This window comes from Fistularia commersonii, chromosome 8, assembly GCF_037954325.1.
Source record: "Fistularia commersonii isolate RoL2024-O1a breed Wild chromosome 8, RoL_Fcom_v1.0, whole genome shotgun sequence".
Lineage (NCBI taxonomy): Eukaryota > Metazoa > Chordata > Actinopteri > Syngnathiformes > Fistulariidae > Fistularia > Fistularia commersonii.
Genome location: NC_141291.1, coordinates 2699225 through 2726091, shown reverse-complemented (window position 1 = coordinate 2726091; position 26867 = coordinate 2699225). Strand labels below are relative to the sequence as shown.

Here is a 26867-nt window from a genome sequence, read left to right as displayed (position 1 = left end):
ATCTGATTTACCGAATATCACTTTTCCCAGACATGGAACCGGGTTTCATGATGGAAGAGATCACCAAGAAGTCGTAGAAGCCGCCGTCTTGTGACAGTTTAATTTTCAGTCGGACACAAATGACACCTCGGCGGCGGGAAGCTGCTTAACTGCGGCGGCTGGCGGTGGTTTCCACGCGAGCACGCTCGTCCTGACGGCCTTATCTCGCACAGCTTGACTTTCCGAATGGACACCGGTGTCTCCTTTCATTTAAAAAAAATTGGGTCCGGCATGTTTTTATTTCAGCATTGCTCTTCGTCCAGCGCTCTTTGCAGAGACTTGCATTGGAAGACGGTGCTCATTTATTTTTCTCACTTTCTGTTGAGGCCGACTGCACTCATTGGACACTCGGTACTTCAACCGGAACGTGATGATGGACTGACATGTGGATTTGAGTGATGTTTACATCACTGACTCTTTGCTTGAGGGTGATTTTCGGAGGCTGTGGAAGCTCAGGGTGGTTTTCGGTATGTTTTGGTCCATCCGTTGGAAGTGTGCATTCAGCTAACACTGAATATTGAAGGGAAACGTAAATGAAGAAATGAAGAAGTGCATGGTTTGGGCAGCAGTTCTGAGTTCCACCTCACAGTGAGAAGGTCTGTGATTGGATTCCTCCTGGGGTTCCTCAAGGTTCTCCGGCTCCAACAATCAGGGGGTTCATCGGAAACCCTTAATTTCCCAGACGTATGACCGTAAGAATGAATGATCGTATTTCTATATGTGACATGAACAGTGAGGTGCGTTGAGGTTCTTGGCTGGTGAGGCAGGAGAACAGCGTGCCTCACTTAGGAGCTCTTTGCAGTTGTTTTATGATCGTTCAGCGCAAGAAACTAACACAAATACAGTTGTTGACATAAAAACACCGTACATCAGAAATGTAGTTCATATTTGTTACATCCCTTGGGGTCGCTGTGTGTTTTGGGGTGTTGTCTTCTTCTGTGGAACTGTTTCTATCTTGGTTTTTGCACCTGATAAATACAAGCTATATCTCTGTAACTCATGTCTGCATACTTTCGTTCCCATCCTTTTTTTTTGGGTCTCACAGCGCTAGACAGGGACCTTAAACATTTGAATAGACATACGAGGAGACAGAAATATGGTCTTCGTGCAGCGCATGCCGGCAGTCAGCAGTCATTGTGTAATCTACATTGAGGCTCAACAGTCTGCAGCCTCACCTCTCACTATTTGAACACTAAATGTCAAAATCCAGCCATTTTGAATAAAAAAAAAAAATCTAAATCTGGTGAGATTCAATGAAAAATACCTTTATAGTGCAAAACACTGATGAATATAACCATTTAATATTTTTTTTCATTTGACATTTTTTTCTTTCCAAGATTGTGAGGCACGGTTTCTCCTGCCTCCCCTGACTGCACCTCACTGGATGTGAATCAGCGTGAATGCACGTCTCTAGATGATGTTTGGATGAGTGACAGTTGTGTGTCTCTATATAACGTGGGGGGGTCAATAGAATATGTTCTCATCCCAACAAGTTGCCTACATATACATCAGACTTTGCATCGTAATTCCCGCACCTTACTTTTGGTCCAACTTCCCTTTTGAGCAAAAGTATTGATAACTTGATTATATAAGTTGTCCTTGGTGTCCTTCAGCTAAAAAATACCTTTTAGTGAAAATCACTGATTAATATAATTTCTTTCTTTTTTTTTATTTTACTTTTTTTTCTTTCCAAGATTGGCAGGTGAGGCACAGCCTCTCCTGCCTCCCCTGACTGGTGTACATATATAGGCCATACTTGTCTATAAGCCGCAGGTGTCCATGTTGTAACATGAGATATTTACAGAAAGATTTTTATCAAACTTTAATGAAATACATACCGGTAACATCCACAAATACGTACTTGAAATCTTTTTGCCCAAACAGTGCCTGTAACACAACTGATGTAAAATAATAAATAAGACAAAGAAAAGCCCATCCCTTTTCCATCCCTAAAACCGCTAAAGTTGTCTCAGAATTTCACGGTCATCTAATCTGTCCGATGTGACGAGGCTAAATGTTTTAGCGGCATCAGCCCCAGAAAAATGCATAATTAAAAGCATCGTTGTTGAAGCCGCAGCGTTCAAAGCGCGTGGCAAAGGTAGCGGCTTATATTCTGGAAATAACGGTATATTCTACATCTTTCTGGTCCAAATGCCAAACCAAATGGAACTACAAATCTCAGAATGCTCTGCTGGTGTTTTGGCTCAAAAAATCACAACAGAACCCATGAACGCCCTTTCCTCTGCTGACAGTTGTCATGGCAACCTCATACTAACACTGGCGCTGTGCTAACCCCCGAAAAATGGCAAAGCGTGTCGCAAACTAAGCTGTAATTAATGTTTTCTTTATGCACTTTTTCTTGCTACTCCAAGACATGGGTTTGAATGGTTTAACGTTCATTGGGGGATATTATTATTAGTTAATTATTGTTTGTTTTTTTTATTATTATTAGCCTGTGGAAAAAAGGTTACCTATAAAAAGTGACACGTTTTTTATTTAATTTCTATTTAAGTAATGAATTCCATTGATGTGTTTTTTAATGTGAATTTCGATTTTGCATGGGTGCAATATAATGATATATATTGCATCATATTAAGCTTGGCTTGTTCCATATTCAGATTTTAAGCCACACTTGTTTGGGTCCATATGAAAATATTCATTGTTATAATTGGAGGAAGATTTTTTTTTTTAATAAATTTCACTGTTGGCCCACGACTTTGTCCCAGTTTTGACTTTCCGCCAACTGTGAATTTGAGTTTGACAGCCTTGCTGGAGCAGCTCCACCGGTGCAGGATAACCAGTGCGGATAACGAATGACTGAACGGAGAGCTTTTAAAACGACGCTCGTGTGTCACCGCCTTGTTCGCTTCCCATCCCATCATTGCATGTAAGCAGTCCGTCCCCGCAGAGCAGTATTCCTGTAATTCTGTCACAATTTCCCCGTTTTCTCTAAATCCCGCCGACGCCTCTCTTCGCGGCCATATGGTGCCGCGATAATCAGCGGCGGGCTCCGAGCCACGCTCGTAAAATCTCCAACAGGATTTTGGAGCGGGAAAGAAAAAAACAAACAAAAAAAAAAAAAAAAAAAAACCAAAACAAACATTCCAGTGCAGTAGGTCAGCACAAATTTAGAAAAAATATGTTTGGATTTGAGAAATCATCGCGGCTCAGCAGAAACAACCGAGCCCGTGATTGAGACGGTTTATTGTATCAGATTAGAGATCCAGTCTCTCCGTAATGAACCGCTCATATTCCCGTAATCGCATTTTTTTTCGCGGAGCATTCACACAATTCACAATTGTCCGGTAGATACGAGTGAACGCCTGGATGTAGAAGACGAGCATCTCTGCCCGGAGCCTCGCGGTGCCTCCGTTTTAAATCAGTACCACGAGAGCTTCGCAAGCCATACCGAAAAAATGTGTAGCTTGGTTCCCATCAGTGTTGTCATTCATTTACTCATTGACCCATTCCAAGTACCAGAAGAGGTAAAGAAACAGGTTCAAGCAGGTTGGAATGGGTGGAGAAAAGCGTCCGGGGTACGAAGGGATAGAAGATTATCAGCCAGAATGACAGGAGGCAGAACTGCAGGTTGCAGAGATGAAGATGTTGAGGTTCTCTTTGGGAGCGACCAGGATGGATAGGATTAGGAATGAGTCCATCAGAGGGACGGCACATGGTAGATGTTTTGGAGACTGAGGCGGTTGGGTCATGTACGGATGAGGGGCAGTAGGATGTTTTTTTTCTAGAAGTCTGGAATGGTGACATGCTGTGATGAAATGCGGATGAATGTCTGAGACGCAAAAGCACACTAAACGTTTCAGCATATCAATGCCAGACGTATATTGTATGTATGTTGAGGTTCTCTTTGAGAGCGACCAGGACAGATAGGATCAGGAATGAGTCCATCAGAGGGACAGAACATGTTAGATGTTTTGGAGAGAAGGTCAGAGAAGCCAGTTTTAGGTGGTTCGGTCATGTGCAGAGGAGGGATAGAGAATATATTGGTAGACGGATGCTGGAATTGGAGCTGCCAGGCAGGAGGTCTCGAGGAAGACAAAAGAGAAGATTTATGGATGTAGTGAGAGGTTGATATGAAGGTAGTTGGTGTGAGAGAGGAGGATACAGAGAATAGGGTTAGATGGAGAAGGCTGACTTGCTGTGGTGACCCCTGAAGGGGAAAGCCCAAAAAACAAGAATTTGTCACAGGGGTGCAGGACATGTATGACCGAGACAAAGTGATGACAGATGAATTGGAACCATGGTGAAGATCTGGGTAGAAGGTTGCTGTAGGTGGAGCTGCCGGTCAGGAGGTCTAGAGGAAGACCAAAGAGAGGATTTTTGGATGTCGTGAGAGATGATATGAAGGTAGTCGGTGTGAGAGAGGAGGATACAGAGAATAGGGTTAGATGGAGAAAGTAGATTCGCTGTGGCAACCCCTAAAGGGGAAAGCCCAAAAAAACAAGTATTTGTCACAGGGGTGCAGGACATGTATGACCGAGGATACAGAGAATAGCGTCAGATGACAAAGCTTGACTCGCCAAAGGGAAAAGTCCAAAGTTACCATGACAAGAAGATTTCCACAAGAACCTTTTCATATTCTAATCCAGGTAAATCCCCTAAAAGTTGCACTATTATCCCCACCTGAGGACACCCCAATAGCATAACAACCCCCTTCAATCTAGAGTCTTCCGACCCGTCCACAACCCGGCCGTTACATTCGGAAACTCCCATTAAAACTGAAGAAGCCCCTGGGATGAAACATCTTCAAATGAAGTTTGATTTTGACACGTATTCATTCATACATTATATCGACAGGCGAGCATGTATTCACTCATTTGTGTCGTATTGAGACTTGCAACCATTCGCTCCTTCATTTACACGTCAAACAAAAACATTCAACCCTGCGCTCCGTCATCAGGACACCCAATCATTCCCACCGGTCACTTTCACATTCAAGATGCGTCCGTTACGTCTCCGACCCCCGACGCGTGTTTCCCGACGCCTCGGAACACCGGCGTCGCCGCGTAGATCGGTAAACAGAGCACATCGTGCACGAGGAAGGACGTGCAAGAAGGAAAGCGTGCGACGAATTCACAGCTGAGTGACACGGCTGTTTGTTTCTCCGAACCAAGTGAAAAACTGCAAGAGGATTAATGGTGTTGAAAGCACCTAGTCTATAAACAGGATGTGTGTGTGTGTGTGTGTGTGTGTGCATCTCAGGTGCTTGGACAGCTAGCGTCCTTCAAAGAACCGCCGCGCGCTCGCAGATGAGCTTTATGGATACAATTTCACTTTTGAGCATCTTTGGTCCGGCCGCCGATCGGCCCCGTCGGCCTCCTTTGCAAGTCCCGACCCGCCGTCTCCACGGTGACGAGACGAGGTCACCAGAAGGTTTATTTCATGGCCCGGCGGTTCGGCTTCATTAACGGCCCGGCCACAGGTTCCCCGGAGCGCGTGATCTATTCCGTTTTTTTTTCCCGTCTTCTATAAACTAATTAAGAGCTTATCGGTCGTCCGCTAACAGTTTGGGTTTGGCTGCGTCTCTGCAGAAGCCATGGGTTCCGGCGCCGCTTCCTTTGTGGACCTTCGGCGACGGCACGTGCTTCGGGGAAAGGCTTGAAAAAATAGTTTTTCATTTGTAAATTAGAACCCTGTCACAACAACAACACGCACCTGATAGCAAATTGCTGATTTTGTACGTTTATTAAATGTTTAAAAGATTAATGGACGTAGTGAGAGAGGATATAAAGTGTGTCGCTGTGAGAGAGGAGGATATAGAGATGGAAAAGGTTTGATTTGCTGAGGTGAGACCTGAGGGGAAAAGCTCAAAGGAGAAGATTATTATTGTTATTATTATTATTATTATTATTATTATTATTATTATTATTATTATTATTATTATTATTATTATTATTATTATTATTATTATTATTATTGTTATTATTATCAGTGCAGCTGTAATAATAATAATAATATTACAATACAACCATTATTATTATTATTATTATTATTGTTATTATTGTTGTTGTTGTTGTTATGGTGATGATTATTATCCTTAGTTGTGGTAGTATTTTTTTTTGTTATTTATTTACTAAGTCTTTCATGATGATGATTATAGTAATTATTATTCATTCAATCATCCACTCATGAATTCATTCATGAATTAATTCCTTAAATCATTCATTATCTAAACCACTCATCCTGCACAAGGTTGTTAGACTATTGTTACAATAATAATAATAATAATAATAATAATGATATTATTATTATCATTATTATTATTAGTAGTAGTAGTATAATTATCATTACAACTATACTAATAATAATAATGACAATAATAATGGGATATCAGAATATTAGTGTGATTATTATTTTTGTTATTATTATTATTATTATTATTATAGTAGAAGTAGTAGCAATTTCTTTAGTATTTTTTTACAGTTAGTAAGTTAGTTAATTTTCAATATTGTAAAGATGCTCAATTCCACAACCGGTATCTGTTTTGAAACCACAGATTAAACGTTGTTTTTATTTTCCCCAACTCCTCCTCACACCTTCTCCACCTCCTTTTAATCCTGTTAATAATTTCTGCCGATACCAAACCAGCCAAACGGACCGGTCGCAGCCCGCGGCCCGGGGGTTGGAGACTCTAGCCGCTATAAACGACATTTGAATAAACCTGAAACCTTATAAGTCTCCTTATGTGGCCCTTAGATGGAACCAGGGTGAACGCCGCCTCTCGTCCAATCACGGCCGGGATAAGCTCCGCCCCCAACGACCATCAGTGCAGGATAAACGATGCAGATAATAAACAAAAGAATGCAAGCGGATTAAATTTACATCAGTTACATGATTACATGATGATCTCCACGTTGTATCTCCATGGGGTCAACCTTAGCATCCACACACACACACACACACACACACACACACGAATATTGTTAGTAAATGGCGGCCTCTTCCCATTGGCTCGTCCTGGATGAAGTCCGTTTTAATAATGTTATGATAGAAAAGTCCAATTTGAGCGACTCGGCCCGTCAATCATCCGGTTTCCCCAGGATGTTTCTTCTTTCCGATCTTTCCTTTCATTCGCTCGCAATACGTTTTCCTCCTCCAATCAAACGCCGGCGGAGGCAAAGCCGCACGCACGGCTCAAGGTTGCTCAGATATCCGCCTTTTTTTTCCCTCCCGACGTGTCTCCGGTTACATTTTTATCTGTCACATTCGTTTGCGGGTGATGTCCGCCGATGATCATTAAGAAATCCCTCCTCCTCCGTTCCCGCCGCCGCCGCCGCCGCCGCCACTGGCGGCGGCGCGTCTCCTTGAAAGCCAAGAGGCTGCAACAGCGACTCACGTTCGTCCTTGACTGACACCCCCGTCCCTTATTCCTTTCATGAGTTCCCCTATTATACTTTCCCTGATTATATCGCTTTTCCTCACTTTGTTCTTTAAAAAAAAAAAAAAATCTTTGTCTCGCTCCGGCTTTTTTCCACATTGCGAACGTTGCCTTTTTTTTTTTTATCCCACGTCCCCTTCATTGCTCCACGATCTGAAATATTCTTTGAATAACGTCTCCCCTCCTTCTTCCCTCCCTCTTTTTTCCTTTTTCTTTCTTTTTTCTTTTCTTTCTCGCCTCTTCGCAGGAGCTGGTGGGCAGCAACCCTCCGCAGAGGAACTGGAAGGGAATAGCGATCGCCCTTCTTGTCATTCTGGTCATCTGCTCGCTGATCGTCACCTCCGTCATCCTGTTGACACCAGGTACACTGCGAAGCGTGGGGGAGGGGAGTGATTATTGGAACGCACACACACACACACACACACACACACACACACACACACACACAGGCAGAGCTGGGCTGCACTGGCAATCAATCCGCAAAGGGGGAAACATTTTGTTTGTTTTCTCTTCCACATACATGCACAGATTGAGCATGTATGTTGGCGTCCGGTTGGTGTTTGGGGGTTTGAGGACGCCACGCCGTCCGAAGAAAAAACGTGGGAAAAAACGAGCGCCGCGGGCTCTTAAGTCGAGAAATGATTTAAGATTGCGAGGGTTTATCGTCAAACGCGTGGCGTAGAAACGTGTTTCACTGTCAAGCGGAATTCCGACTTCGCCGTCCGCAGTGCATTCGGACATGAAGTGTAAATATTATTATGTATATGATTATAAATATGCAGTAAAAAGGGGAATCAAACTCATGTTGGGGCCACATACAGCCTAATTTGATGGTCTAATTTGATGGCCTAAAATCATTACCTAAAAGTAAATATTAAGTCCAAATTTTTCCTTTGTTTTAGTGTGAAGGAGGTAAACTAAATTAAAATTATAAAATATATATATATATATAAAAATTATAGTTAAATTATTAAATTATTAAATTAAATTATAAAAAAAAATTATAAAAATCTGTATATGTCATGAACTGTTCCTCTAAAAAAAATGATGACAAATTAAAATTGAAAAAAGAATATTAAAAAAGAATCGATGAAATGAGAAAATTAAATCCAAAAAATATTGTTGAGTTAAAAGAGAAAATTATGAAAATCTTTATATGTCCTGTTCCTCTACAAAAAAACACGACAAATTAATATTAAAAATGAATATTAAAAAATAATTGATGAAATGACACAATGATATCCAAAAAATATTGTTGAGTTAAAAAAGAAAATTATGAAAATCTTTATATGTCCTGTTCCTCTACAAAAAACACATAACAAATTAATATCAAAAATTAATATTAAATAATAATTGATGAAATGAGAAAATTAAATCCTAAAAATATTGTTGAGTTAAAAGAAAAAAAGATTATAAAAATCTTAATATGTCCTGTTCCTCTAAAAAACACATGCCAAATTAATATTAAAAATAAATATTAAAAAAGAATTGATGAAATGACAAAATGACATCCAAAAAATATTGTTGAGTTAAAAGAGAAAATCTTGTCACTGTAGGAAAATTTGCCACTAGAATTTAGTAGAAAATTGATTGGTAGCATGAAAAAGAGGAGGTATAATTAACAAGGCTATTCTTGTTATTAAATCAATGTTTTTGAATTGTCGGGTTTTGTTTTTTTTTATAGAAATAACAAAAGAAAAGATCAATTCAACAATGTCACCAGATTTGTTTTTCAAATTTGCCAAACTACTTTTTTAAAATATTTTAGTATTTTCATCAATATTTCATTTAGAAGATTTTTTTTTCCTTTAATTTAATTTTGTATATTGTCCATACATTCATATGATCATTCACAATTTTAAAGTTGAAATAAAATGACGAAAAAAATGTAATGTTTAAATTTAAATTTTCATTTTGCGCAATTTTCATGATACCTAGTTGGCCCGTGCATAAAAATTTAACAAGAAATATGGCCCGCAAGTTAAAAAATAATTTCCCACCCCTCTTCTAAGACTTAATAACACCAATATTATTATTTTTTACATTGATTTGTTATTCATAAAGTACTATTTTCTGATTTAAAACCGCAGCCGATGAATCGCCTTTTCAATCCAGGTTTTATTTTGCCGTACGAGCGCGTGTAACAGAAGGAATTTATGCGGTACGTGTGACCTTCTGGTCATCCGTCCGCAAACGTACGTGGAGGTTTAATCAACCGGCCATCTGTTTGTGTCCGGCTGAAAATGAAGAGGTCAAAATAAAAACAACGTCCTGTTCGGCGTTCGTCTTCCGAAGCCGGGCGTCAAGTGAAACCGAGCTTGCGTGTCTGAAGGGGATTTTTCATTAACGTTCTTTTTTTAGGCTCAGTGAAAAAAAAAAAAAAAAAAAAAAAAGAGTAAAATTCAGGTTTGGCAAAATGTCAGAGGGATGTTTGTTTTAATTGATTGGGTATTTTGAGCAGGCAGAGCGTCTTCTTGTGTGTCCTGTCAGTTTTTGGGACAAAATGGACTTAAACAAAAAAAATAAATACATTTCTTAGTGGCTTAAATACACTTAAATAAACCTGTACATAGATAAATAAATGAATTAATAAACTGTTAAACTGATAGATAGATAGATAGATAGATAGATAGATAGATAGATAGATAGATAGATAGATAGATAGATAGATAGATAGATAGATAGATAGATAGATAGATAGATAGATACGTAGAAAATAAACATACATAAATTAAAAAAAATAGATGAATAAATAAATAACTGGATAAATAAATAAATGGATAGCTGCATAGGAAAATAATCAGAAAATAATCAAACAAATAGATTGATGAATGAACCGATCAATAAATAAATAAATAGATAGATAGATAGATAGATAGATAGATAGATAGATAGATAGATAGATAGATAGATAGATAGATAGATAGATACGAACAAATAAAAAAATACATAGGTTAACAAATGGGTAAATCCTTTAAAAACACAGAAATGTAAATAGGTAAATCTATGGAAAATAAAAAAAAAAATTGGAAATAAATACATGAATAGCAAATAAATAAAAACTAATAAATAAACAGCCAAGTAGAAAGATAGATAAATACATATCTATACACAAAAAATATACACAAATACAATATAAATAGGTTTACAAAATACTCAATAAATCAATATATGACTAAAAATATACAAATAAACAGTTAAATATGTAAACAAATAGCTCAATAAATAAATACAAGCACACATGCATGCAAACATATGTAAATCGGTAAATCAATAAACAAACAAACATACAGGTAAACAAACAAACAAATAAAAGAATATATATAAAATAATTAAATTAACAAATATAAAATAAATAAATGTAAAATAAATACATAAATAAATATAAAATTATTATCAGAATAAATAAATACATGAATTAATAAAAAGAAATTCATCTTGTTTTAAAATAAGCAAAGTGGTGTAATAAATAAAAATGTTAATCGGCAGCAGTTGCTGCATTGTTGGCACTGAACATCTTTAATTCCAGATAAAACTGAGGAGCCGCCACTCACGTGTGGAGTTATGAGACGGGAAGTAGTTTCCACTTATTTAGGGAGTGGAGTTTTGATGGATGCTGCCCCGCCGGAAGGCCGAGCCGTTCCTAACGGCGCCTGACAAGCACCTTAATCTCACAAACACACTCCTGCGATCGCCAAGGTTCGGTCTCATTTTCCCGTTCCATCTCTGACAACAGGCGTCGCCCGTAACTAATGGCAACACATTATCCAGGGGCCGGACTGTTCTTTACGCCGGCACAACCGGGTCACATGTTCACCGCCGCCGCTCTTTAAATCGGAAGACGTCCGTCAGAGTCATGATTCGGAAATGCCGCTTGAAAGCAGGCGGGCGTGTTTTCGCGACTTGTTTAAATATTGCAATCAATCGCTAGTCTTCAAGCTGATAGGTGGCAGATAGGAGCGATGGAAATAACACTGCGACGGGGTTTTACAACTTCCAACGCCGTGGTGTCAAGCTGCAAATTAAGATTCGTCGTGTCGTGGATTATTGTGCAGCTCAAGGCCAAAAAGCAGTTCTTTCACAAATAGCTATGTAAATACATGTATGCTTTCTTTATTCATATCACTTAACCTGCATTCAGGGTCACGGGAATCACCTTCACACGTCATTTAGAGGCATTCCTCTAAACCAGTGACGTGCGCTGAGGTTCATGCCTGGCGATGCGTCGACTGACGTGAGGCAGGAGAACTGTGTGCCTCACTGAGTGGCTCTTGGTAGCTGTTTTATGATCATCCCACACAAGAAACTAGTAAAGCACATACAGTTGTTGAGCTAAAAATGCTGTATCTTGGAAATGTTGGTCATATATCAAAAGTGTTTAAAGATTTTAATTGTGGGAGATAGCGTTACGGTCTTAGCAGTTAGCTAAGTCAGTTGAGGCTCAACAGCCTGCAGCCTCACCGCACGTCTCTTCTCAGTATTTGAACAGTAAATGTGAAAATTCAGTGATTTTGAATCTAAAACTGGTGAAGTTCAATGACAAATAGCTTTAGAGTGCAAATCACTGATGAATCTGACCATTTAATTCTTTTTTCATCTGACATTTTTTTCTTTTCACGATTGCCAGGTGAGGCACGGCCTCTCCTGCCTCCCCTGACTGCACCTCACTGCATATGACCTGTCATCCACCAGTTATATAGAGAAATACAACCATTCATGTTGTCATTCATGCGTTATAAGTAAACATTTTTCCATTCATCCTCTCGTAAAAACATCATAAAAACACAAAAATCCGTCCACGATCTCATTCGGATGTAATATAGAGACATAGAATTACCGCCATTTGCGGACCGTGAGCCGTTACTTATTTCACGCACTTTGAACGTTGCGGCTTATTTATGGATTTTTGGGGGACTAACGAGCTTCATGCCGCTAAAACACTTAGCCGCGTCACATCAGATCAATTAAATGACTGTGAAATTCTGAGGCCGTTCAATTCCGACACCGAAGAAGACGACTTTAACGGTTTTAGTTGCTTAGATAGCGATCAGCTAGAGTAGGACAAAGCAGGGATAGAAAATAATTGGACTTTTCCTTGTGTTATTTATTATTTTTCATCAGCCACTTTTTCGGAAAAGTTTAAAGAAAATTTAATTTCTCATGTTTCAACATGGCCACTTGCTGCGTATAGAAGAGTGCGGCCTAAATATGTACACATATATTTATATTGTTATTTTTAGCCGGTGCGGCTTATATTCAGGTGTGCTGAGTAGTCTGGAAATTAATTGATGTATGGTTATTTTATGGAGCCATGAGCGGACTTGGGTCAGGTTTTGGTCAATACATTAGTTTTAGTTTATTTATTGCTCTTTATCTTCATCTTCTCATTCATTTATTATCTATCCTGGCCGTCATTGGACGAGAGGCAACATCAAACGGTCATTCTGTGCCATGTACACATTTATTTATTTACATATCTGTTGTGGCTTATATTCAGGTACGCACAGAAATGACTGTATTTCTTAAATTAATGTCACCTTTGGAAAGTAAGAAATGTCTTCTTGATTCCTCTGTATGTCATGCAGAGAAATTGACAATAAAGCTGAATTTGAATAACACTGTTTTATATATACGTACAAATTTATAAAAAAATAAATAAAAATGAAAATACCAAAAAAAAAAAATAATAATAATAATAATAAATGAATTAATAAATAGCTAAACAAATATTGCTTTCTAAATTTACCTTACTGTCGATATGCAGCAAATATATATATATATTATATAGTATTATATTGTATTATTACACTACATTATACATATATTATGTATATCTATTACATATATATTTAATATAATTTATATAGTATATATGTATAAATTATATATATAAGATTTAATGTAATATCATTTTGATATATACATATATATAAAGAGATTTATACGTATCAATGTATATATAGAGAGAGAGTATTATATTATATTGTACATATATTATGTATATGTATTACATATATATTTAATTCAATTTACATAGTATATATGTATAAATTATATATATGTATATATAATATTATATTGTATTATTGCATTATATTATACCTATATATTATGTATAATTATTACATATACTTAATTTATATAGTATATATGTATAACTTAATTATATATGTGTATACATATATATATATATATGTTGATTTAAATTAAATCATTTTCTATTATTTAACACTTCAAAACATGCTCGCAATCGGTCCAATTTACATCATTACCGCTGATGAGCGAGCGGCTCCTCACCAGACGAGGCTCCGTCTCCGACGCCGACGGCAGAAATCCAAGTGATCTATGGGAGCTTCTTCTCCCCGGGATCTGTTCCCGCGCTCAGATGAAGACGCGGCGGAGGAACCGGGGATCAGTCAGACGCTCTTCATCCGTCGGCCCACGTTCTTAAAATGATGCACGGGCTTCCGGAGGGGCATCGGCGCTGTCATTGGTGCTATTTCTACCCACTCTGCTGGATACAGTATGATTGCTGTCAAGGCGCCGGCGCCGCTTTTCCATGTCGGGCTACAACTTCTGCCACCCAGACGTCTAAAGATTTGGAAAAAGACTCACATTCAAAGACTATATATGTGTGTGGATGAGAGGAACCCAGGTGGAACGGCGAGGCTACAGGAGTGGAGATCAATGGATAGAGCTGAATGTTTGATTCTGTTTGGGCAGAGATCTTTTTTTTTAGGGAGTTTTCAGAGTTCCGGCCCATGTTTTGATATTTGTCAGCATCAGAAGTGACGAAACGTGATGTGTGAAGCAGCTTATTGTTATAAATATCGACAGTAAGGTCAATTGAGAAAGCAATATTTGTTTAGTTATTTTAATTCATTTATACTTATTTGTTTTTTTTTGTTTTTTTTTTTTAAATGAATTTTTGTTTGTTTCCATTTTTTTTTTATTTATTGTCTTTTATGATGATTGTTTGCAGATGACATTGTGATTGATAATAAGAGCAGGTTGAGGAAAATCTAGGGAGGTGGAGGTATGCTCTGGAAAGGAGAAGAGTGAAGGTTAGTTGCAGCAAGACAGAATATATGTGTGTGAATTAGAGGACGGTGAAGGTACAAGGAGTGGAGATCAAGGAGTTGGAGGATTTCAAGTACTTAATTCTCAGGTACTTAGATTTCAAATACAGTCCAGATTGTAGGAAAGTGTGGAAAAGAGGTAAAGAAATGGGTTCAAGGAGGTTGGAATGGGTGAAGAAAAGAATCAGGGGGATTAAGAAATAGACCAACAGCCAGAATGAAAGGAAAAGTGGAGGAGACATTGGTGAGAGAAGACATGATGTTTGATCTACAAACAATTACATGACGTTACGTTCCAGTCATTTGGCAGACGCTTTTATCCAAATTGACTTAAAAGAAATGCAATTAAGTCACCGAAAATCCGAAGTACCAGTAGTCGGAAGTCAGAAGTGACCACTCTACCAAAAAGCCATCTCAGAACCATATACAAACATACATTCATTTCATCATTCATTTTCTTTTTTCTTTTTTTGGTGGGGGCGTTGGGTTCTAAGTGCGATTAGTAGGGTAGTGCTTGGTGAAGAGGTATGTTTTCAGCTCACAGGGAAAGATGGGCAGCGACCCCGCCGTTCTGACCTTTTTCTGGAGTTCGTTCCACCACCGAGGGGCCGAGACCGAGAAGAGCCGAGACCGGTTCGATCGTCAGCCGGGGCTCTGAGCGACGGGGCGGACGTTCGCCCAGAGGTGGCGGATCGGAGGGGACGGGTCAGGACATGTAGCTTGATCAAGACGGGACTGTCCTGTTCAACGCTGGTAGGCGAACACCAGGGACTTTAACTTGATGCGGGCGGCTACCAGGAGCCGGTGTAGGGACATAAGAAGGGGAGTTGTGTGGGAGAATTTGGGACGGTTGAACACCAGGCGGGCTGCCGCTTTCTGGATAACCTCCAGAGGCCTGATGGTCACCTCTCGGGCACCGGCAAGGAGGGAGTTGCACTAGTCCAGATGAGCAAAAAGTAGTTGTCCTTACAATGACCAAAAGGACGCAGAGCTGAAGATGTTGAGGTTCTCTTTGGGAAGGACCAGGACGGATAGGATCAGGAATGAGTCCATCGGAGGGACGGCACACGTTAGATGTTTTGGGGAGAAGGTCGGAGATGGTTGGGTCATGGGAGGAGGGAGAGTGAATCTATAGGTAGATGGATGCTGGAATTGGAGGTCTAGAGGAAGACCAAAGAGAAGATGGACGTAGTGAGAGAGTGAAGTTAGTTGGTGTGAGAGAGGAGGAGCCAGAGAACAGGTTTAGATGGACATGGGGATACTTGAAAGGAAAAGCCCAAAGGAGAAGAAGAAGCTCTGCAGAGCCTCTGCTATTCCACTCCATCTCTTCTCTTTCTCCTCTCGGTGGTGATTCGCCGGAGAGTCGACACAATCCGACCCGGGTTGTTCTGCCTAAGACTCCGCATTCGCTTTTTTTCCAATATTTCCGCACTGATCGGGACGTCCTTCACCGTTCCCGTCCATCCATACCTCCGAAAAATACCGCCTTCACCGCCAACCCCGCTCTGGGGATTGTTTGTCCGTTAAACTTACCGTTTCTGGTTTTGTCGCCACTCATCCATTGGTTGTTGGTTGCGTTACATCACCGTAAAGACTGAAAGATTCACGATAGTGTCAGAAATGTTTGAATGTCGCAAGACCTGGAAGACTTGGAAAAGACTGAAATACGACTTCGCTAAGACGCTTTTACGACCAAAATGACTGAATCGCTGCAAAAAAAAAGAACAATGAGGCGACATTCGCAGACACGTGAGGCGGAACACCAAGATATCAACGCCGAATCTCACGCCGTTCCGATCACCTTCAAATCCCCGAGGCTGATGTTAACATGACAGAGGGAAACGTTTAGCGTCACTTCGCGCATCCGGACCCGGCCTAAACCTCCCGTTTCCCGACCCGTCAGCTTTTTTAAGAACAATTTTCCCCGACAGCCGTGGCGCGGGGATCAGAGCATGTGTCAGGCTAGAATTAGGGGACGCGGTCACGGATGGAGTATTTAGGCCGCGCCGGAAAAACTTCTCAGCCCTTCATCTATTTTTGAAGTCTTGTTTTTAAGCTTCTCGCTCAATCCTCTTGAATCTTTAATGATATTTCAATCAAAATGTGGAAAATTAGATCGATATGTGCCTATGGGGGTACTCAGACATGCTGGTATTGCTGAATCTTTTTGTCTTGGTAACTGGACTTGTACTTCTTCACTTGAAGACTTCACTTCAGTTCTAATGACATGTGGGGAGTTTCTGAATCTAACCACCAGGTTTTTTGTTGTGTCTAGATTATGGCGGCTTGTTGTGTTAGTAGAAGAGTTGACCTGCAGGAACAAGCCTAAGGGAGTTGTTATGCTAATGAGGGCGTCATTCAAAAGAGCAACTTAGTGGGATTACCTGGATTGGAATGTGGATCGGTAAAGCTAAACAAAGGACTGAAAATCGGGGATCACATCAACCGAGGTTCAGGCGGACGTTACCGGGTGCTGGTTCTGTTGGTGGGTCTTTCCTGGTGGTTTGGAGGGTGCAGAAGCTCCTGGTCCATCTTGGTATTGATCCCAGAACGGCGTTGTACATTTGTGAAGGGTTTGTGTCTGACACTCCCTCCTCTGTTCAGAGAGAGTTCCATTTTGACAAAGATGGTTTCTTCTGGAACCATCTCCCTTCTCCACACAGAATATGGACAACGCCGTCTTCGAACGGATGCTCTCGTCCTTCAGGTGTAGGTGGACCACAGAGTCCTGTCCTGAAGTGGTGGCTCTCCTGTGTTGGGTCATCCGTTTGTCTAGAGGTTGTTTTGGTCCCTCCAATGTAGAGTGACATGTATGACTTGTGATCGATCGATCTGTGATCGATCACAAGTCTGTGATAGATAAGTGGTGTAAATAAGGACTGAATGAATGAATGAATTGGTGCCGTGGAAGGAGGGGTCCTGGGCGCAGCTCCAAAATAATCACCAAGATGTTTGATATCAAGATGTCACGTTCGCATGTGCAGATTTAGCAAAGAAATCAAACACATCGTCTGCGTAAACGTTCGCTTTCCTCAGCTTCCGATATTATAATTTATTTTGAGTTGATGATTCATGGCAATTATTTTTCCGAGTTATTTCTTTTCCACGCTCTCTTTGCGACTAACCTTCATTCCTCTCCTCTCCAGAGCATCCCACCTCCACCTCTCTAGGTCACCACAGATCACAATGTCATCTGCATACAATCATCATAAAAGACAAAAAATTGAAAAAAGGATAAAAAATACAACAAATAAATCAATAAAAATATATCAATGAAAACTAATAAATATAAATAAATTAATGAACAAACCTTACTTTCTAAATTGAGCTTACTTTTGATCTGTATAGCCATAAACTGCTTCATTCCGACCTGCTTCAACCTGTTTCTTTACAACAATAATACAACAATTACACTTTATATTACACTTCATTACAATATTTTTGCATTATAATAAAAACATAATAAATAAATGATAAATAAAGATAAAGTTTGAGGGTTTCATAGCTTCATTAGCTAGCTGCTCAATGGAAATAATGCACAGCGGGCGCGGAGCTTGTGTATGACCTGTTGCCATGAACTTTGGTAGGAATCTTGATATTTTCTTTTAAATGCAGCTTTCTTTTGGTAACACTTCTGCTGTCTCATTGTTTGCTCACTTCCTCCCAAAAAAACCTCCGCGCCGACTTTTGTTTCCGGCTAATTTATGTTTTTTCAAGTGCTAGCTTGTGGTAGCGGATGTGTGAAACGGTGTGACAGAGTTAAGTGAAGGCTGAAACTGTCGTTTTTCAAACTAAGATCCGAAAGGTCGAATGAAAAAACTGTATTTTGTCCCAAGAAAGATTTTCTTTGCAGACCGATACGCTAACTAGCGTTAGCTTTAAGCTTTCCCCTGTTTTCCGGTCGACATTAAATAACCTTGACTCCGATTAAGCAGCCACAGAACAGTTTCGACGGTCAGCAAAATATACACGTCGTATCAAAGCGATTATCAAAAGATGTTTTTCTTAAAGAACAAAGTGCAAAACGTCAGAGAAAACAAGTTGCAAGCACCTTCAGGGGAGGCCGGAGCGAGAGTATCGATCTGTTGATGGCGAGATCCAGACACGAGACAATCTCTGATCCCTTAATGCTGTTTTAAAGGATATGCATCGCTATCTTGTCTGTTTTTTGCAACAATGTGCACGGTTTGGCCGTTTCCAGCGTCGCTCGGCGTGCGTCATACTGACAAATGTCTTGTTTGGCAAGACGACAATTTGGCACGGACCCCTGCAGGTGGCCGACTCCGAAATGCGGATGACCCTGCTGTCGCTCCTTGGTTGTGTAATGTGGAAACAAGGACAAGGAAAAAAAAACAACTTAAGCTGTAGAAGCAAACGCTTCCGACATCGCAAACTTTTTAAGCATCCTATCTCGGGAATATTTTGTTTTAAAAATGACTCAGTTACAGGGGTTACAGATGCGGTGGCGTTTTCTCGGGTTTAGAAAAATTGGAAAAAAAAATGCATTCGACCATTCATTAATTCCAGTTTTTTACGTGTCGCATGAAGATACATACAAATGAAACACAGAAATTGGGAAATATGACATTGCATTTATTATTATAGATATAGAGGTCTAGATAGCTATATATGCTTTTGTTAAAAGTTGTTTAAATTTAAATGAATACAGAATCTGAAAAAAACTATAGCAGGGGTAGCAGCAGATCCAGCATCTGTAAATTTGTAAAATAAAAATAAACATAAAATAAAATGAAATCAAAATATATTAATAAAGGTAGTATACAATAAAATAAAAACTTCATACATAAATGTAAAATAAAATAAAATAAGAGAAAATAAAAATACATACACAAAAGTAAAATGAAATAAAATAGAAAAATACAAATAAAAGTAAAATAAGATAAGATAAAATATGTACATAAAGGTAAAATAAGAGAAAATAAAAATACATACACAAAAGTAAAATGAAATAAAAAGATATAAATAAAAGTAATATAATAAAATAAAATAAAAATATATACATACAGGTAAAATAAAATAAGAGAAAAGAAAAACATAAACATAAAAATAAAATGAAATAAAAAGATATAAATAAAGGTAAAATTAAATAAATGAGATAAAAATAAGTGTAGGCGAAATGACAAATAGAGTGAAACGACGACATCCAAACAAGGTCAGAAGGAAACTGCAGATTTGTATTTATATAGTAAATATTAATCTTTATTCCTTGTGTTTTATTTTGCAAAATCGCAACTTCCACCCGGGCCTTGCTCAGTCAAAGAGGTTTTTCTTTTTTTTTCGGCCAGTAAGTCGGCAAGCTAACGCTCGCAAAAATGGCCCCCGAGCAAATTGCACTGCGGAGCTTCTGTGAAAGGAGGAGGCACCAGAAGGGTCTCGGAGTGCCGGCAGGAAGGACCAAGTGTCCTTCTTAAATAAAATAAAATGTCGGGGGAACGGCAACGTAGAGGTACGACGGTGCTGAGCTGAAAACTTACAACTTTGTAAGGGGATGGTGATCCTGGAAGGATGCTGATGAGGTCTGGATGCGGCTCCCTGTGGCTTTTGAAAATAATTAAATCGTATTTAATTAAAATTAAATTGTTAGATTTAATTCAAAATAAAAAGGTTATTTTAGTTTGTTCATTTTTAATATGTAATTTTAATATTGAAGATTATCGCGGTCTTGTAACATCCAAATAAAATGTGTTAAAAATACAGTTGCCAGTGGATAATTTAACTTTGGCTGTTTATATAAATACAAGACGGGCTCAAATAAACATTGAGTATTTTGCTTAAAAATGTTCTTCAAACCTTCAAAATGTTTTGTTGCATGCAGAAATGTCTTTTTTTTTCCCCTGCATTCAACCATTGATTGAAAAAAAAATGCAACCCATTTTGTTAATACTTTGTATTAAGGCAAAAAAAAAAAAAACATACATGCCGTGTTCATTTATTTTAAATTTCAAAACAGTTGTGTTTTCTTTATTATGGAGAAGCGTCTCTTTGGGTGTTAAAGGTTGCCGACCTCTGGTCTAGAGAAACACCAGACAGTAGTTTTAGGGCGGAAAAAAGAAGACGTGGCGTTAGAATGAAGCAGATGATTGGCTCTGGTGATTTTTAATCCAATGGCGCTAAAAAGTGTTAGCCAAACTCCCTCACCTGAAGCTACTGGTGCATCAAGCTAACATTTCCTGCACTGAAACGATCATCAAGATGTTCAGTATAAGAACGCTCCGGATGGAAAGTACATAATATGTTGACGCGAATGTTTTTTTTTTCCTCCCACGTCTTTTACGGCGCTGAAATGAGTTATACCGCGTCGAAAAAAGAGACGCCATCCTGTTCATCGATGGGTGAAATTAAGCGGCAATGAATTGCGAGAGGCATCTGCTGTAAATATGCGAGTTTGCTCGTAAGACCGAAGCCTCGGCGCTCCGAATGAAAGCCCGGAGGAGGTTGAGACGATGCTTGACCGTCTCTGCCCGAACTAGCTTAAATGAAAAATTCTCTCATTCGTTCCTGTGTTTATTACAGCTTTTTGTGACGAGCTGAAAGGAATTCCGGCAAGATATCCAGTTCTTTGGGATCCATCTTACCGGATTGTGTTCTCAGCTTATTTATTTCTATCTTAAAACGTTTTCTGATTGCGATCCGTTAGTTAGCGGGAACCAGTTAGCCCTTTTTCCCTGTGATGCTAGCAATAGCCCCTTTCACACTGGAGGAAGTTTTTGGAGTTCCTAGGAACTTTTTAGGTGCTGAGCCATTCCTTCATGCTATAGCAGAGGAACCAGGGTTCATGGATCTCAGGTACTTCTTCTGCATCCCCCTTAGGTGCTTGGTGATTGGTGGAACTCCTTAGCCGGTACCCATTACCAGATACTTCTTGCAGGTTGTGGACTATTTTTTAAAACCATCGGAATCACTGGTTGGCTGTTTCCAAGCTCTTCTGTCCTTCAGAAGGGCTCGCGGAGTCTGGAGTTAGCTAACGGCGAATGAGGTTCCTCACATTGCCAAGCAGTGCAGGGAGAAGATAGAACCATCTGATTGTCCGTGGTTGTTATTCCAGGAACGCTGTGGTAGCTTCCTCCTCTGTGTCGTCTTCCTTTTCTTTTTTCTTCTTTGCCGGTTTGTTTTTGACCGTAGACCTGAAGGTGCACATCGCAGACACTTTGGTTCCTACCGTGGTCCCTCACTACCTGCGGGAATACAAAACTACCAAATTTCCTTGGAGGAGGCTACTTCCCGGAACGAGCTTAGAGCTGGACTTTTCTGACTTTTCCTGTAACAACGGAATAGAAAGCTTTGGAAGTCTTGTTGTTGGGAAATACAAAGTGGTTTAAGTTTGTTCTCAAGCAAAGTTCTCCAGTGACCGAAGCTTCTTCAAGAACCGGAAATAGAAAGACCCCCAAACCACAGCACTCTTGACACCAACGAACCGCTATCAAAGCCTCCTGATGTGACGTAGCCACCTTTCCTCGGATGTTGCTTTGGGACCGAAGGGATTGGAGTGCTCAGGATGGCAAGGGATCCTCGGGATACGTTGTTATTAGTGTCTGCGGCTCCTTGTTTTCACACCCAAACAAGCGGTATTCTCCTCGGTTGGTCCGATGCCCTCTGGTAAAGGAAAGTAAAACCTTTTTTCGTGACCTTTCCCGTCTTATCAAAAAGTTATCTTCGGCAGAAGTAACCCTTCAACCTCCAGGTAAGCGCTGCCCATTAACGCCCCGCTCGACGGGTTTTCAGCCCTACCTGGACCTGGCATCCGTGACCTTTAGAAATAAGAGTGATCGGGCTTCCCGGCTCAACAGCCGGGCGAGAAAAATTGTTCTCCCACCATTTCACCATTTGAATGGATCCCGAGTACCATCTTGTTTTCCGCAGCATCATGTTAGGACATGCTAAGTCGAACCTTCCGGCTCAGCTCGCTTCCTCCTCCAGATACCCATCAGTGATGGCAGTCTAGGTTCTTCAGGTGTTTACTGAGTTTCCTGACACTGGAGACAAATCACCGTTCAGTCCCCAGCTCCACCCATGTATAGTATACTCTTGTTTTTCACGGGGGTTACGTTCCAAAAAGAACCTGTGATAGGCAAAATCCGTGAAGTAGAAACCTTTATTTTTATTTTTTTTTTACAATTATTATACAATTAAATACTCTATTATACATTGAAAAGGTAGAACAAACCATTTTACAGGCTCAATCATTTGTTTCACAAATGAAAGTACTGCACTTAAGAAACTTTTTTTTCAACAGGTAACTTCTGTACTGTCAAATTATTGTTTTAATCATCAATGTGAACAGAAGGCTTCAAATTGCGGAGATTAGCACCGCCCACCGCGACACGAGTCATTGGATTAAACGGGAGAAAATTAAAAATGATTATGAAAAAAATTGCGGACGGTTTCAACCCTTTTTGCATCCTTATTAAAACTTATCGCTGCTGTCGTCCTTATGGTTTTTTCTTCCTTCTTTATGGAACGAACGGAAGATTCATTCATTCCGTAATGCCGACCTACAGCCGCATAGCTTTTACCTTCCCTTAGCATGTCCAGAAGTTTAACTTTATCTGCCATAGATAGCATCTTCCGCTGCCTTTTGGGCCCTTTTGTCGCTCCAGAGCGTTTTGTCAACATTATGGGTTTTAGAGAAACTGGAAATTGCAAGAGAATTTGCACGTACGTCATGTAAATTCGGCAAGCTGTTTTACGTACGTGCACATATTAAACTGCGACGTTATTGACGCACAGGTAGAGAAGAAGCGGAGTGACTGTTTAGCCAATCAGAATGCAGAACACAATGCACCATGCAAATCCGTGAAGTAGCAAAACCGTGAAAAGTAAACCGCGTTATAGCGAGGGATCACTGTACCCAATTTTTCCCTTCCCTTGGTTGCTTGAGCAAATTCTCCGGAGCAAAGGTTGCATTTTAAATTCAGCATTGCCTTGTCCGAATCCTCCAAAAGTCAGGGCTCTGTTACCTTCACCAAAAGGCCTCCTTGCCAGACCACATCGCTAAGAACAATGTCAGTAGCCGTGGCAGGTCACAAGAAGTCCACAGAGTACTTCTTAGTATTTCTCAGCACAAGAAGTCCACAGAGTACTTCTTAGTATTTCTCAGCACAAGAAGTCCACAGAGTACTTCTTAGTATTTCTCAGTACCTCTCAGAGCCAGGTGGTATCCTTGTTCCTGGAGAAAGTACGATGTGGCTTCCAGTGACGAGCAATGAGGTTCATGGTTGCTGAAACACTGTCAGATTTGCAAACATATGAACCTTACAGAGTAGCTTATGGGGCTGAAGAGCGGATCAATGGGAATTACATTGATTGGGTTCGCAAATATATCCATTTGTGAATGGAGTCAAACAAATTAAATCCGCAAGCCGAGGTTGTTCTGTACTAACTTCTGCACCAGTACCAGATTTGCAGTGAATTTGAAGCTGTGGGTGAAGGTTGCTTCTCGGTACGCTGAGCTCATCCCATTGGAAGGTTGCCGTTCATTTCCTTTCCCTTCCTGTTCACATCCTGAAGTAACTCCTATTTGCTCCTGAATGTCGAACGTACCAGACCGGTACCAAACCAAAACGAGTCTGACACCCCTGATCTCGACGCTTCGGAGCCGCCAGTTGATGAAGGTTATCATTCGTTGTCTTGTTCCAGTGGCGAGTTCCTCACAGAGCGCGATCCTGGAGGGTCGAAAGGGGTCCGTTCGGAGGACGATGGCAGATAACAGCGTCTCGGACTACATTTAGGATTTCGGCGTCGGCGATGAGGTCTTCCGAGGATCGCCCCAAAAGATCATTGCTTCTTGCTTGTTGATGACGCGCTCGACGAGTAGAAACAGTTCACGAGTCTTCCCTCTAATCCACTCCGATGGGTCCAAATGGACTAAACAAACCTTCAGCGACGCAAAATAAAGACAGATTATCAGATCGCACGGTTTGTTTCCTCCTGAAAATATATCCTGAATATCTGAACTAAATGACTCTCGATGAGAGAGTGTTTACCCGCGCGCTGTCGTCTCGACTCCGCTTTGAAATCTGCGACCTGACAGTCCATTAAGCGTTTATCCACTGAGGTGTGCGGCGATTCCGCCGAGATTGCTGATTGTTTCTGTTTTGCATTATGTTTTTCAGGAGATGATTTTCTTTTTTTTTTTTTATCCAAACGTGTGCAGTTCTGCCGCTCGCGAGCCTCGGAGCTTTCGCTTTCGCCATTTTTAAATGAGCCGACTTTATGTTTGCGGGATTTCAACCCCCCTCCGCCTGCTCCGCGCCCCGAAAAAAACCCCACAAAACGAATCGTTCGATTCGTCTTCACCCCATTAAGCAAAAGTCACAGCTGAGTCAATTTGCACGAATCCCATCGTGAGTCGTTCGTCGCAGGTCGAACTATCGTTCGAGACGCCGGGATGTGATATTTTGCCGTTTCTTTTCCGACGCTGACCTCGCCTTCTGTCCCCCCCTTCCCTTCCCCTTGTGTTTAAACCCTCAGGTGAAGATGACCGCTTGGCTCTGAAGGGCAAGTTGACCGTGGCGGACCTGTTCAGAAAAGACTTCCGGGTCCACGACCCCAACGCCAGATGGATAAGCAGTGAGTCGACCGGCCGAAACGGGCTTTTTGTCGGGTCGGAAAACCGCAGAGGCTCTGCAACGCTAGCTGATGTCGCTAGCAGAAGCTAGCAGAACGTGTCCTTCTGTACGGCTTTATTTGAAAGGACATTTTCAAATATGACATCAAGACGGAAACAGGTGATCTACTTTATAAACAGTAGATCACCTCCAGCTACCTCCAGGGTAGCTGATGTTGCTAGCAGAAGCTAGCAGAACGTGTCCTTCTGTACCGCTTTATTTAAAAGGACATTTTCAAATATGACATCAAGACGGAAACAGGTGATCTACTTAATAAACAGTGAATGTTTATTAAGTAAACATGTTTTCCGGCGCCATCTGCTTCCTCAGACAATGTAACCAGCTTTTTATTTCGCTAAAAGAATGTATTTTCACATTCGCGTCCATGTTTTTCTGAAATTATTAGCATCAGCTTCAATAACCAACCAATTAGCAGGAACCGCTCGCTTTTCTTTGATCAACAACGGCAAGGTTGCGTCCATGGTAACGATTCATCGCCGTCGTATTCAAAAACATTTCGCTTTTTTTGTGCTAACGACAGCGCGGGTGACAGTACAAAACCGCTCACAAAACCACACGCTTTGTTCGCTATCAAGGTAAAAACAGCGACACGCCGCAGCCTATTTTCGCGTCTCGCCGCCGCACCGAAGGGTGAATCGCGCGGACGCCAGGATCGCGAGCAGCTGCAGGATTAATGAGGTGGATTTAGTCTTTTTTCCCGAGCCTGACCGAGCTGTCTCCTCCAAACACGGGATCCGAGGAAGGCTCCTTGAAACGAGGCAGCTGCTGGATCTGGACTCAAAATAGCGAGATCGCGAGTCGTCCTCCTCTGTGATTTGCTATAATTAGAGAGCTGAAAGCCCCATATTTTGGGGATATTAGCGGCAGAAAAGACGCCGGGTACGATTTCCCCTTGTTCGTCGCCGCCGTCGCCCGTATGTTCTCGAGGATCGGACGCCTCCCGTGTGGCGGATATCGGGCCGTAACTACCTGTGACCCAGATAAGTCGTAAACAAATCGATCACGCTACAACGAGCCCCCGTGAACATCTGGAGGCCGACATCTGCGCGCTAATAGCCGCGGCGTATTCCCAGCTAGCGTAAATGTTATTGTTCACATTAAATAATCCTTTTTTTTTTTTGTTTTACAATTACTTTCACCCCCTCGCCCTCGGGATGTTGTAGATCAGACGCGCGAGGCCACGAGAGAAGGCGTAATGAGGAACTTTGTTGCCGTCCAAAAAGACTCGGCGATAGACGGGAGCTCACCGTTTCATCTCCTCGCTTCCCGCCGCCGCTGACAGAGCCCGTCTTGATCCGAAGGTATTTTTAGTGTATCATTAGCTAAAGCTGACAAGTGGGAGCGGAAGGCACGGGTGAAAACACAAGGAAGGCGGGGAGACGCATCGGCGGATTTCTTTGCCGGTGTCACTCCGGTTGGATCCGGTAGCTGGTACACCTGCGGGAGACGTCTGCAGGACTCGTTCACGGACTTATTTCCATTTATGATCATTCGACAAATACAAGGTGGCACGTTGGGAAGCTTCCGCCTCGCTTGCAAGAACGTCCAACCGGTTCGAATCTGGAGGAGACCCTCGATAGTCCACACAAACGAATGAATGGTTGTACGTCTCTATGCGCGGTTCTCAGTGAACCCCAACGTTCGCCCAATGACAGCTGGGATAGGCTCCGCCCCCCTGATCCTCAGGATGAGCAGTTCAGAGAA

The 26867-nt window shown here is 41.0% G+C and overlaps 1 protein-coding gene across 2 annotated transcripts in view; it reads left to right on the top strand.

Annotated features, from left to right (window-relative positions):
* The window catches only part of LOC147231591 (A-type potassium channel modulatory protein DPP6-like), a 344451-nt gene that overhangs the window by 249451 nt on the left and 68133 nt on the right, over positions 1 to 26867 (top strand). For both annotated transcript variants that reach the window (XM_086150475.1, XM_086150474.1), the window contains exons 2-3: positions 7683 to 7797; positions 25006 to 25104. In XM_086150475.1, the coding sequence (XP_086006601.1) occupies positions 7683 to 7797; positions 25006 to 25104 (214 nt within the window). The remainder of the gene's footprint in view (positions 1 to 7682; positions 7798 to 25005; positions 25105 to 26867) is intronic.